Consider the following 13,369-nt stretch of genomic DNA (forward strand, 5'->3'; position numbering starts at 1 on the left):
TATATTTTATATAATTTATCTACATTTATACAGTTATAATTCTTACCCAATCTTTAAATAAATAGAGCATACTTCTGACTTCTGAAGTTCGTTTTTTCATCTTCATACAAACACTGAAAACACTACTGTAATTCTGAACAAAATTTCAACGACTCTAGTTAATTTTCTCTACTTCTAGTTTCACTTTAAAGCTTTTATGACTTTTTATAGTTAAACAGAAAAATAATATTTGATATTTACGGCAATTTGAGCCATCAAAAATCATAAACCTTTTTTTGGAAATAATGATTCAGTGTACCACTTAAAAAATGTGAGAAAATAGACAAGACAGTTAATCATGTGCTATTTATCTGTCCACATTTTTTGGTAAATTTGGAAATTGTCTTTGTATTCTGATGTTATCATGATATTTTTCTGTCACCTCGATGGTTCGACATGTACTCGACTCTGAATTTCTTATTTTGGAGAATGTTGTCTTGGAAGATAAATATATCAATCATTGTTTCCCCTAGATTCTATAGTTTTTTTTTATAGAAAGATAGAATTAAGAAAGTATTCAAAGAAATGTACATTGAGAACCAATAGATATCACAAATAAGACTCTAAGTGAACAATTATTATGGGAAAAACTTTAATCCGTTCTGGTTAAAGTAAAGGAATCTATGGAATCCTTAGCTAACCTTTCACACTTTCTACAAAGTTGGATCGACGAATTGTTGAAGCTTTCGGACCATACTACAGGTATGGGATGGTGGTGCTTAAGAGGAGAAGATCAGACAAATACTACTGGGAGTTAAATGTCATCGATGGAGTCTTTTCCCCTATAATCGGAGATAAAAGTTTTACTATGGGTTATGAAGACTCTCTTACAAGAAAGATTGATTGTCAGGCCATCGACTCATAATGTGTAAAGCTGGTCGCCATGGTGCAATCTCTTGAACAATGACTAGCTTTCTCCAAACTCCTATATGATTTTGGGTTGGTTCGAGCCTCTTTTCCTTTGTATTTCTTATCAAAGATCTTTCAGTCTTGTAATTATAAAATGGATTGTTTAGCTCGTTTTTCCAAATTTTTTTGTTTCGAGAATTATTTTTGTAATCTATTTTCCTTATTGCGCTATCAATCATAGAGTAATAATTTAATTAATGTGTGGTTTAAAAAAAAAGATTATGGTAATTATAACATTTAACGCAAAGATGACAAACTATATTTCCAGTTTTATCTATATGGTATAATTTTGTGATGATATGTTATAATTAATCTTAAGGTAAACAAATTGTTAAGTTGGAAACTAGCTAGGTTGCATGGAAACGCAAACAGCGGAAATGAAACGTTTCAAAAACGGGAATTTTCCTTAAATTAGGAAATGAAACGTTTTGAAAACGTATGTATATAACATCAAACTTAAAAATCATATTAAAAGTAATATTTGAAACAACACAAAGTCAAAACATCAATATTAAATAGTTAAATTAAAACACTAATAATATTATATAGAGAAATGCTACAAAATACCATTAAACATAGTTTTAGTTCCTTATTACACATTCCTTAATTTACTAATAATACCAATATTTATTCAATACAAAGAATATTTTTTCCATGTATTCTACACCAAAAGTGAGTAAGAGTTTTGCGATTTCGTCGTTCTCGGCTTCTCTACGGTATGCGTCTATAATCTCCGACGAGAACTGACGAATCTTTTACGATCTAGTTACAATATCGTTCTTTTTGGTCTCTAGCGAGATCTGACAAAGTTTTTGTGATTTTATGGTTTTCGACCTCTCTATGGTCTTCGTCATTGTTTTCTAGTATCTCCGACGAGAACCGACGAAGCTTTTGCGGTCTAGCTACAACATCATTCGTCTTTGTCTCTTTTCGATGTCGTCATTTTTAGTTTTCTATTTGATATCTTCTTCGTTGCTCTTTTATCTTAGTTATCTTGAGATTTACTGTTTGGAGAAGTGAATCGATTATGCTCAATCGATTGTGTTTAATTAGCTGTCGTGCTCTATAGTCTCTAACGATATATGATGGCTCTGCCTAGCTTTGATGTTGCCAATATCATATTTCTCCTTGCAATTTCAGATTCTTCTCAGTCGTAAAAAGATATTGCTTTGGATTTGTAAGGTGATTTCAAATTTGATTAGTGTTTATCAATCCTAGATATTTGGTTTAGGTTACATTTGTGTATCTCAAGTTGTGATTGTTTGAATTTTTGTGTATATGGTTGAGTTGTACTTAGTTTGTGGAGAGTGGAAACACAATGATGAAGGAGGCTGGGATTTTGCAATTGTTTCAAGAAGAAGAAGTAGATGAGAATAAACATATAAGGTTTTAGCTGATAAGGTAATGGAAGATTTCATATTTGATTTCATAGCTATTGTCTATCTCCAAGGATGAAAGGATGGTAGAAGATTCTACACCAGTGTATGTGCGGAATCTCATCATATATACAGTTTTCAGGAAGATTCAATAAGAACTTGAGTTAAATCGTTTGTGTGTAATGGTGAGAGAGACTTGAGGTGATGCATATACTAAGGATATGGATGTTTGTTCTCAGGGACCACTGGAAAGTGAGTATGAGGCTTTTGTAAAGGATTAGAGATTGTGGTCAGAAATGGTAACATGCCAAAGGATAGGTAAGCTTGTGCTCAAGGTTGTTTGTGAAGTTGTGGAAGGTGATATAACTCAGCTGGTTATTCAGTTTCATGATGAAATTAGTAATTTTGATGCGTAGGGAATTGCTTGAGCTTTATAAAGTCATCCTAAATTTGTGAAGGTCATCCTGAATTTATGAAAGTCATCCTAAATGTTAGGATATCTTTCATAAACATTATGGAATCTTTTATGAATTAAAATAAATGTGTTTATCGCTTTATTTTCTGTTTTTGCCTCAATGTATAACAGATTGATCCACCAATTAAGGTAAATGGTTTGATTTTGTGTTTTGGGTGATGGTTAAGGTAAAACAGCCTTCCTAAATCTCAAAATATCATTTCTGAATGTTTAATCCATACCTATTTCTGTAATGAATTATTAAACCAATCGTTTATGGAAGCTTTTGTTTCATAACCTTCTTAAATGTTTGATTCAAAAAAAATTATGGGATTGTGGTGAAAACATAGCTACCTATCACAATATCTTAATACAATAACTAACAAACATATTAACATCATGAGATATCTTGTTGCTTTTGTAGGGGACTTATACAAATTGTGTTTCTCAAGTACAATTTGGTTCCTCTTCAATTCTGAAATGAAGCTTAGGCAGTGCGACATTTGTAAGAAAAAAATCTCTCATGTCCTGCGATAAAAATTGAAGTCAGCAATCTATTCAGGAAAGTCTTCATGATCTCTCAACAATGCTTCCTGAATTATCAACAGTGCTTTCTGAATTTTCAAATGTGATTCGTAAACACATCAATACACAAGCAACAAGCAATAAACAATAAGCAATACAAAAGCAACAAGCAATAAATGTGATAATGTGGTATAATATAAGTGGCGAAAAACACATCAATACACAAGCAACAAGGGTTGATAACATGGTCTTACATCAACAATTACGGTAGCAAAACTCTTTGAAAACCAAGATCCTACAGAAAAAAATCATTAGTGGGACCTAACACGAAGAATCCAAAATCAACCAAATTCTATCATAACTATAGCATCACCATTAGATCCAACAAAACTAGCAAAGCTACCATCACCATTGTATCCAACGAAACTAGCATCACCATTGTTATAAGGAGAACAAAATAGTATACTAGTTTAGGAAAACTAAATCATTCATAGGGAATACAATCTCCAATAGAGAATCTATTAAAATTTACTAAAAATTTTGTAGAATCCATAAGATTCTACTAAAATTTGCACCCAATTGGTTTAGGGTTTTGAAAAATTAGAAAAGTGAAAGTCACACACACATAAAACTTAAAGTTTCTACAATATAACGAGAATCGCAAGTGAAAATAGATACAACCCTTACTTAGGAAGACACGATAATAAAGCGTCGTGTGGGAAAGAGGGATTAAGAAAGAAGGAAAACCATAAAGACAAACCGGCGACGATGATAGACCAATGACGTTAGACTGACGACAAGAGATTGGCGAGGGGACAAGAATCTGAGCAATCTCTATATCAGATCTCTTCAAGTAAGGGAAGGCGAGGAGATGAACGTGAAACAACGAGTGATTAAGGTAACAATAATTTCGATCCTTACAAGCAAAGGAAGTACACTGCGAGGAGATGGCATATTGGCGACAAGAAAAAGGTGAGGCAAACATGGCGATGGCAAGGAGATCGAAGTTCGTGATGCGAGTCGAGAGGCGAGCCGAGGAGATCAAATTTTCTGAGACGAGCCGAGAGGCGAGAAACAAAAGTGCTTGAGTAAGGTTATTTTAGTCAATTGTGTTAGTAGGAAATGTCACAAATGGAAATTTGAAGACATTGTGGTATTTTTGGCCTAAAAACATAAAACTATGGTATTTGTGACAATTGCTCTATTATATATTTATATGTAATTTGTATCATTAATTCTTATATTCTAAATTATTTATTTATTAAATTCCCAAACTCAAAAAAAAAAATTTCGTCGTGTTTCCATCGTGTTTCCAAACAGAAAATTCTAGGAATCGTGTTTCAGTGACTTGTTTTTGTTTTTCCATGATTTTTCATTTTCAAAATGTTTCAGAAATCGAAAATAAACCTTAAAAAGAGTTTTCACGCAACATAAATTAAAACAAGTTGTTCATAGAAAACATTTTATCAGTATTGGTTTGTTAGGCCAATGCGTGGTAACCTAATATTTAAGATGAAGTGAAAAAAAAAAAAAAAATTTGAGAGATGCCATTTCAAACATTTGTTTTTTTTTTTTTTTTCAAATTTAAATATTTGGGGTTTAATTTACAACATTCTCGAATCTCCGACTACTCATTGTGCAAAATTCTGAAATAAAATCAGACCCCTTCGCGTTTTCTTCTTTAACAGTTCCAAATTCCATCGTTATCGCAAGCACAGATCATCTTCAGCTCTGAAGCCACCTCAAAGGTAAAAATATCGTCGAGATCTTCCTTCTCCTTTTGGTTCCTGCTTCTTCGTTCCTCTTATTCCAATGCTAGATTCGCTCGCTTTGCGTTCTGATTTCATCAGATTCGATGGAAGTATCCATTGCAATTTTCTAGAGATCTGGATGAAAATTTTGTACCCGTTTCACAGTTTTTGATGAGATTTTTTGTTTTTTACGGCTTTGAATCGTTAAGATATGGAGCAGTGTTGGTCCAACGATGTTAGATTTTGATGTTATGATCTATCATTTTCATAACTTTGAAGAGATCTGATCGTAAAGTTTTGGATTGGGAATGAAAATTGAAATATAAATTGGTTTTAAGGAAAGTATAACTTAGTTATGGAGTCGATTTGGTGGCAGTTGTGTAGAACTCGTAATTTCAGGACCGGCCTTGATGGCCTATGATTCTTTATATAGATCTTAGTGTATCTTCACAGAAATCAAGATCTTGGTGTGTTCAGTGCTGATCTTGTTTCTGAGACCAAAGTCTGATTTTGTGTGTGTGTGTGTTTTCAGTGGTTAAAACACTTAATTTATCACTGTTTCAGGTATATCTTGAATCAACAACAATGGCAGGGACTAATGTAAGTATATCTCTTAGCTAATTGAATACTGTTGGGATCATACTTGCCGGTATTCATAATGAAACCTAGTCTTGTAATGCTTTTCGGTTTGTTACCCTTATGCAATTCGTTGTGTTGTGATATAATGAAAATTTTGATAGTTTTCTTAAGTTGAGAAGCCGGTCATGTACGTTTCTTGGTGATAGACTCTTTTATTTATGTTTAAAAAAGCTTTATCAGTTATTCATCATTTTTGGCTTCACCAAATAGCTCCATGGGTTTGTAATGGCCTATTTAGTCAAGCCATAGATGTTGAGTAACTGATACCATTTTATTTGATTGGCCGCTGCAAATACTTAAGGAACTTAGGCTTTGGAGTTTGGACCCTGTGTGATTATCTATATGATTGGTGGTGGCTTGACTGGATATCTTATTTGCCTTGCTGTTGTAGAAGTTCAACCTTACATGATCTTTTCATGGATTCTCACGTCTGCTTCTCTTTTTTAATACTTGGATGCTGACTGTCTGATCTACAATGTACAGGATTCTTGTCCTTTGGTAAAGAATATTCTTCTTCTGGACTCTGAAGGAAAGCGTGTGGCTGTCAAGTATTACTCAGATGACTGGACTACTAATGCTGCCAAGTTAGCTTTTGAAAAGTATGTCTTCTCAAAGACTTCCAAGACCAATGCTCGCTCAGAAGGTAAGGCCAAATTGAATTCCACACATGCAGTTATTATATGTCGTTCTCTGTAAGTTTTATTCATATATGAATGTGAAAGCTACATGATTTTTTTGCTTGTTGGCTGTCTTCTGGGTTCCTGACTCGGTATCTCCATATTCTCTGTCTTAAATCACTTGTACGTGTGTATAATTTTTTTCTCTTAATGTTACTTTTTGCAGCGGAGATCACACTGTTGGAGAATAATATTGTAGTCTATAAGTTTGCCCAGGACCTGCATTTCTTTGTTACGGGAGGTGAAAATGAAAACGAGCTAATCTTATCATCTGTTCTTCAAGGCTTTTTTGATGCTGTTGCATTACTTCTGAGGTATTTAGCCCACCTTAACAGATGACTATGTGCCTTTTTATGATCAGCTATATACAAAATCAACGTTGAACATCCTTTCTCTGTACAGGAACAATGTTGAAAAGATGGAAGCCCTTGAAAACTTGGATCTCATCTTTTTGTGCCTTGATGAGATGGTTGACCAAGGGTATGCTACATATGCTCTCAGATGATTCTACAATTTTCCGACTATGTTAATTTTCGGAGATCTAACATTTATTCCTTGCGCAATAGTTATGCTCATATGCAACTCTTAAACATAGGCGGGTAGAAGTAGACGATTGCTGACTTCAGCTTGCCATCGAAATATTAGCAATTAGGTCCACTGTATGCTGATGGAGTTGAGTTACATTACATACATAGTGATATCTGGTATTTAGGGGCTGAGAGAACTTATTGTTTGATAATTGGTGAACAACTTCATGCAGTGTAGTAAGGTGTTCTTGTAGAGTTTAGTGCAGGACTATTGTCACTATCTTACTATCTTAGGGGGGTGCCGGGAAATTGTAGATTTGCGAGCTCAGCAACATACCTTTTACGTTGGTTAGTCGATATTAGTTGAGAACTGAAGGTTTAAAAGGATAGTCCAGGAAATTCGTTGGGGCGTTTTGGAATTTTTGAGAGTTTAGAGACTTCCCTCGTTAATGGAGTCTCTTGTAAAGTTTAATTCTTTGGTGAATTATATGAATAATATAATGGGTTTGAATCCCTATCACTTCATTACTCATGGTTGTGTTGTCTTATGGAAACATGTTCAGGATGGTACTTGAAACAGATGCCAATGTTATTGCTGGAAAGGTAGCAATGCAAAGCGCAGAAGCAAGTGGTTCACTCTCTGAACAGGTGAGATGCAATATGATTACTAACTAGTACTAACTAAACTACACAACCTTTGACCAAAGCGATAGTCTTTACAGCGATTATGCATTTGACCATTTTTCGTGCTTTTTGAATTGTAGACATTAACTCAAGCATTGGCTACAGCTCGGGAACACCTTGCAAGAAGTCTTCTTACATGATTTTTCGTCTTGGGAGCGAAATGGTATATTCTTGAGCCCTTGTAACCATATCTGAAATGGTTGCCGTCATTAGAAATCAATCCCCTATTGTCTTGAATATCTTATGACTTTGTTTTCTTACAATTTATTTTTTTTCCGTGGAATTTAGATATATTATACCCCTTCTTTGTATTCTCTCTATATGATGGTGTTCTTGCGGAACTATTTTTGAAGTTGAGGATCAACAGCATATGCACTAGTGATTTCTGAGTTAATTCATATTTCTTATATAAAAATATCTGAGCAATCACACTAAGCAAATGATTTCTGTTTTTCTGAGTTTTATGGAGAATCATTGAATCGATGTTCAATGTTCCTTGAAGACCCTCTTTCGCATAAATACGGATATGTTTCTGTTGTCGCCATTGAAATGATAAATATTGATGCTTGTACGTTACTGAATTATACCTCCATAGAATCAAATGTTTTACAAAGATATGACTATGAGAGTCGATATCAAGTGTTGTGGTTTAACTGTTTAAGCCTTGTTTTAAAAATGCTCGAAGAAATTAGTTATTTGATTGCCAACATAGTATGCAGATGCAACTCTTGAGGAAACTATATTAAGCAGAAGATGTGGGAATCCATTTACGAATTGTTAAGAAAACTGGGAAATGCGCGATCCAATCACGTTCATTCTGGCTCCCAGGAAATGAGGAAATTATCCCAACAATAGTGTTGTTGTGTTTTTTTTTCTCCTTCTCATCTCTTACAATTTTGTTACTAACTAAAAAAGATAGTCATTATTAATAGCCTTTTTTTTCTCAACAAAACATTAATTAGAAAGCCACTCCATGATTAGTAAATGTACAAACAAAGTTAAGTCTACTAAAGAAAGTCAAAATTAATATTTAATAGAGTTAATTTTAAATAAATTCAGTTTTGGTAAAGAATAATAAGTTAAATTTTCTCAATCTCCTAATCATTAGTTGCATTGGTGATCTAGTTGACTTTTTCCTTATTAAATGGAATATTGCCATTTTTGGTAATATTTTCTTAAACAAAAGCAACATTCATTAAATTATCCTTTCATTTTCTTAAAAAAAAAATCTAGGCATATATAATACATGTTGAATGTCTTCTTATAAATAAACCAAATTACACCCTAAAAATCCCTAATCAAAATCAAGCAAACATGAGCAAATCAGTCTTTGTTGTTGTCTATCTCAGTTTATTGGTTGTTCTGACCCCGACTCTAAATGCTAAAATGGTGAGTTACCCAAATGGTGATAGACATTGTGCGATGGCGCAAGGCCAAGTGATAAGTGCATGCTTGCAACTAGTCAACGGACTACAACATGCGGATTGTTGCTATGCTATAAACGACGTAAACAGACACGCAGAGACACAAGCAGCTCGTATAATGCTTTGCAAATGTTTCCAAGAAGTTGTTAAGTTGTCTCAATTTACAAAACTTATTGGTATGCCTGAAAAATGTGACATTCCTAGCGCTGTGCCTTTTGACCCCAAAACGGATTGTGCAAGGTATGTAGGATTTTCATATATATATTTTTATAATGAAAATATGATATGACATAAAACTAAATGTCACTAGATAAAATAACATAATATTTCTATTAAAAAAGTACATGAAATTTATGTTGGGATATAAACAATGTCTCATATCTAAAGATTAGAAAATAAGTTTCTAATATGTATAAGTCAAGACCAACTCCAATTAGTATGAGACCTTTTGGGAAGGAGTCCAATAAGAAATCCGTGCGGGCTTTGCCACCTGAGCCCAAAGCGAAAATATCATACTAATAGGGGAGTTGGCTTGGGCTTGGAAAGCCCAACAATTAGTATCAGAGCCTAGATCGAAAAGTGGACCTAGGGGAGTGGGTGTGGGCTCTGTGTTCGGTGTGGGAGGATCTCTCAAAAATATGACATGATTATGGGTGCGTCAAGAATACTTCAGGAATAAAAGGGTACCGGAGCCTAGGTACCTGGATTTCACTGAAGGGGAGGCTAAAGTATCGTGGTAAATAGTTTGAGGGGAGGTTTGTTGGGATACAAACAATATCCCACATCTGAAGATTAGAAAATAAGTTTCTAATATATAAGCCAAGATCAACTCCAATTAGTATGAGGCCTTTTGGGAAGTAGCCCAATAAAAAATCCGTGCGGACTTTGCCATCTGGTCCCAAAACGGATAATATCATACTAATAGGAAAGTTGACTTGGACTTGAAAATCCCAACAATTTATACCATTTGAAAAACGATTAATAAACCAAACGTATTGTTGGCAAAAATAATGAACGACCCCATACACGAAAATGTTATCCGCCGGCTTTATTTATTTTTTTTATTTTTTGGAATAAATATATTTTTGGAAGATAAAACTAGTAATACTCATTTTATTGATATTTACAAGATATTGCCCAATAATTTTCCTAAAGAAAATAATTATTTAGGGCTTAACTTTTCTAATTTGGAATAATGTTTTTTTGCTGCAGTATTAAGGTTTGAAGCGAAGATGAAGTCACAAGAAAATTAGTTATAGCGATCAATGTACTTCTTTTTTTTTTGGGTCACCATAATGTACTCTGTTCATGTTCCCGAACAAATAAGCATATGTTTTTAACTAGCAGTGTTAGAACATAAGTTTATCGATATTATATAAAGATGTATTGAAAGAGCACATATGATATATGGAAAAAATTTCCAACTATAGAGAATCCAATAGCTAAGCTTCTACAAAAAAAAGAAAGGGATGTATTAATCAAGCATATGCTCTGATAATAACTTTGGTATATTATTTGTATTTTTGTTTTGTTTGATTGACGACGACCGTCTCTGTCTCGGTCTCTGTTACAAAAAAAATGGATGTTGAACCAAACCCAAACAACATCATTGTAGGTGTAAGACTGAGACAGGGTCGTAAGATTCAAGAGTTTCATAAGAATATGAATGGAAACTATGCTTTTTCTGTCTGTATGTATATTCTCAGACTAATCACATTGAAGCTCTTTTCTTCACTTTCTGTCAGAGTAAACATGGATCATATAACAACTTTCTATCTAATATATTAAAGGAATAGTCGAGAGGGCTCACAACCAATCTCACAAAAATTGACGTCGTTTACCCTTAATGAAATTGCCCTTAAAAAAATTTCGGACAAGCTTTTCTTCTCTATTTAGGTTGCTGAAACGCACCAAATTCATCCTCAGATTTAAGATTACTAATTTGCCATTAATGAGATTCAAAACTGGACCTTTATACCCTTTTGATTAATTAAAATTTTTTAAAAGATTATTTTTTAATTATCTAATCTATATCATCGTCAAAACGTGAATTTGAAAAATTATATAAAACCCTAAAACCTGAAATAATGGGCTTAATAGAAAATCCAACCAAAATATATACCGACCTATTCAAAACCCTAAAATTAGTGGTTGTTAATTAATATAAATAGGTACAACTCTAACCATTCTCCATAATTCGAAATCTTCAAAAAAGAAAAAACCCTAAATTACTCTCATGTTCTCGGTTTTATATTTGTATTATAGTCTTGATGATCTTTTATATGGTTCTTCGTATTCGTGTTTGTGTTCTAATTATTCATATCCTCTTTATGTAGTATTTGTTTGGAACGCAAGTTCAAGCATTACCAAAACTTTGTGTATGATTTCTTTACTTCTTATATTATGTTGTATATTTTTCTTAATTTATTTAAAGTTTTCTAAAATAAATTATACTAATTCTTATGTTTCAGGTGAGTTAGTAGATGGTCGTGATCTTAGTTCTATGTGCCCGCACAAGAAAATTAGGTATTTGTTTTTTTGAATACCTAAACTTATTTCCTTTATACCTTGATGATGCTAAATTAAAAGCCTCATGTTATAGTTGCAGGAAAATTTCTGGAGATGCTAATATTAATGAGAGATGTTTGGTAATTTTAATAGTAAACTATTCTATCATCGTTATTGAAATCTATTCATGTGTTTCTGGCTCTAATAAATAAATATAAATAAATAGGTAGAGGTGGCGAAGTCTACCGAACATTTTTCTTTGATTTCTACTTCCTCATTGTTGCTAAGAGGTATGTTGCTAAATTTAAAATTATTTTGTTAATATTATAAATATTTTCTAATGATTTAAATTAAAACATTATTTAGATGAATCTATCAATGATCGTATGGTGAAAATCATGTATTGTTTAAAATTTTATAAGAAAGTTTATTAATATTATATATTTGATTCAGAAAATCATACTAATATTTGCAGTTACTGATTATTGTTGCAGAAAGGCTATGATTGGTGCTAATAATATCCCAATATCTATGGTATAATCTTAAATAATTGATTTTGTTATTGTTTAAAATTATCTACTCTTATTTTCACGGATATAACATAATTTAGTTTAATTAATTAATCAACAGATTAAAGATGCAGTGTCAGCAATACAACGTCTTACGGCTATTGCTCGGTAGTGGTTTATGTTAAAAAGCAGTATTAATTCTAAATTCTTTGATGAAATAATGTTCTAACGTTTGTTACTATTTGCTTAGTTTGGTATTAGTACGGTAAAAATTGTGTTTAAAAGTCACCCTAATACTAATTCTTTTAGAAAAACGTGATACTAGCGTTTATTCGTAATTCTTGAACCCTAACCCTATTTTTTTGTTATTATCTGCAGAGAAGGTATTGATAGAAAATAATCTAATTTGTTTCCTTTCCATTTAAGATACACGGTAATTACCTCAAATATAATCTTATTAAAAATTTTGGTGTTGTAGCAAATATTCTGGCGTGAAGAGAGTAGATGAACATAATTTAGAGAATAGTATGATGAATGTTCTGAGATCTTATAATTGCTGTTTTTCGGATATTGTTTTAGATGAATGCATATTTTATGAAATAAGAATATTTCTATAAAGATTTATTTTTAAAAAATTTAAAATTAATGGTATTTATAATGTCGATCTATAAATAAATGAGATGAGACGTGTAAACAATGACAAATGTGCGTACTGAAATACAATCGACCACGAACTAAAGTTCTTGATCATAATTGTGTAAATTTCAACATGTCGTGAGATTATATATTTTAAATTCCAAAATTGTATATATGAATGAGATAAGAAAACAAGATAATTACCCTTATTAAGTTTATGAAAATGTTTTATATATATAACGTTTTCAGGCTATATTTTTAAAAATGTGATAAATATTATTTTTAATATTTTGTAGATTATTTTTAATTTAATATAAGGTTGTTAATTTAAAATAATATTTACAATTTTTATGATGTAATATTAAAATTTATTAATTTTACATTATGTAAAGTAGGGTGGATAAACTTAAGAAGTATTCTATATTCAAAACAGTATAGAATACGATGTAATATCACGATTAATGTAAAAATAGAAAATGTAAAATACGCATTAAAAGCCATAATGATAAACATTAAGAAGTTTACTATTATCTCTAAAATAAATGGAAGTGTAAAGATATTTATGTCTGGAGATCTTTACAAATTATTTAAATGATTTGTTAAATATATATTCTTAAATATCACTTACAAAAAAATGTAAATTAAATATATATTAAATTATATATATATATACGTCTATTCGACTCTTTTGACTTTCAACCTAAATCAAAG

General features: G+C 32.0%; 2 protein-coding genes across 2 annotated transcripts; both read left to right on the plus strand.

The window, feature by feature from the left end:
* Positions 1-4,920: 4,920 nt before the first annotated feature.
* Positions 4,921-7,996, plus strand: LOC104707170 (coatomer subunit zeta-3). The gene is made up of 7 exons (XM_010423468.3): positions 4,921-5,051; positions 5,619-5,654; positions 6,177-6,336; positions 6,537-6,684; positions 6,773-6,850; positions 7,461-7,545; positions 7,662-7,996. Exons 2-7 carry the CDS (start codon positions 5,640-5,642, stop codon positions 7,719-7,721), a joined length of 546 nt encoding a protein of 181 aa, XP_010421770.1. The 5' UTR covers positions 4,921-5,051; positions 5,619-5,639; the 3' UTR covers positions 7,722-7,996.
* An 845-nt stretch (positions 7,997-8,841) lies between these two features.
* LOC104707171 (non-specific lipid-transfer-like protein) lies at positions 8,842-10,432 on the plus strand. Its single transcript, XM_010423469.3, has 2 exons — positions 8,842-9,245; positions 10,218-10,432. The coding sequence occupies exons 1-2, from the start codon at positions 8,896-8,898 to the stop codon at positions 10,228-10,230; spliced, it is 363 nt and encodes a 120-aa protein (XP_010421771.1). The 5' UTR covers positions 8,842-8,895; the 3' UTR covers positions 10,231-10,432.
* The last annotated feature ends 2,937 nt before the right edge of the window (positions 10,433-13,369 follow it).

The sequence above is a fragment of the Camelina sativa genome, chromosome 8 (genome assembly GCF_030686135.1).
Source record: "Camelina sativa cultivar CO46 ecotype springtype chromosome 8, ASM3068613v1".
In the NCBI taxonomy this organism is placed as follows: domain Eukaryota; kingdom Viridiplantae; phylum Streptophyta; class Magnoliopsida; order Brassicales; family Brassicaceae; genus Camelina; species Camelina sativa.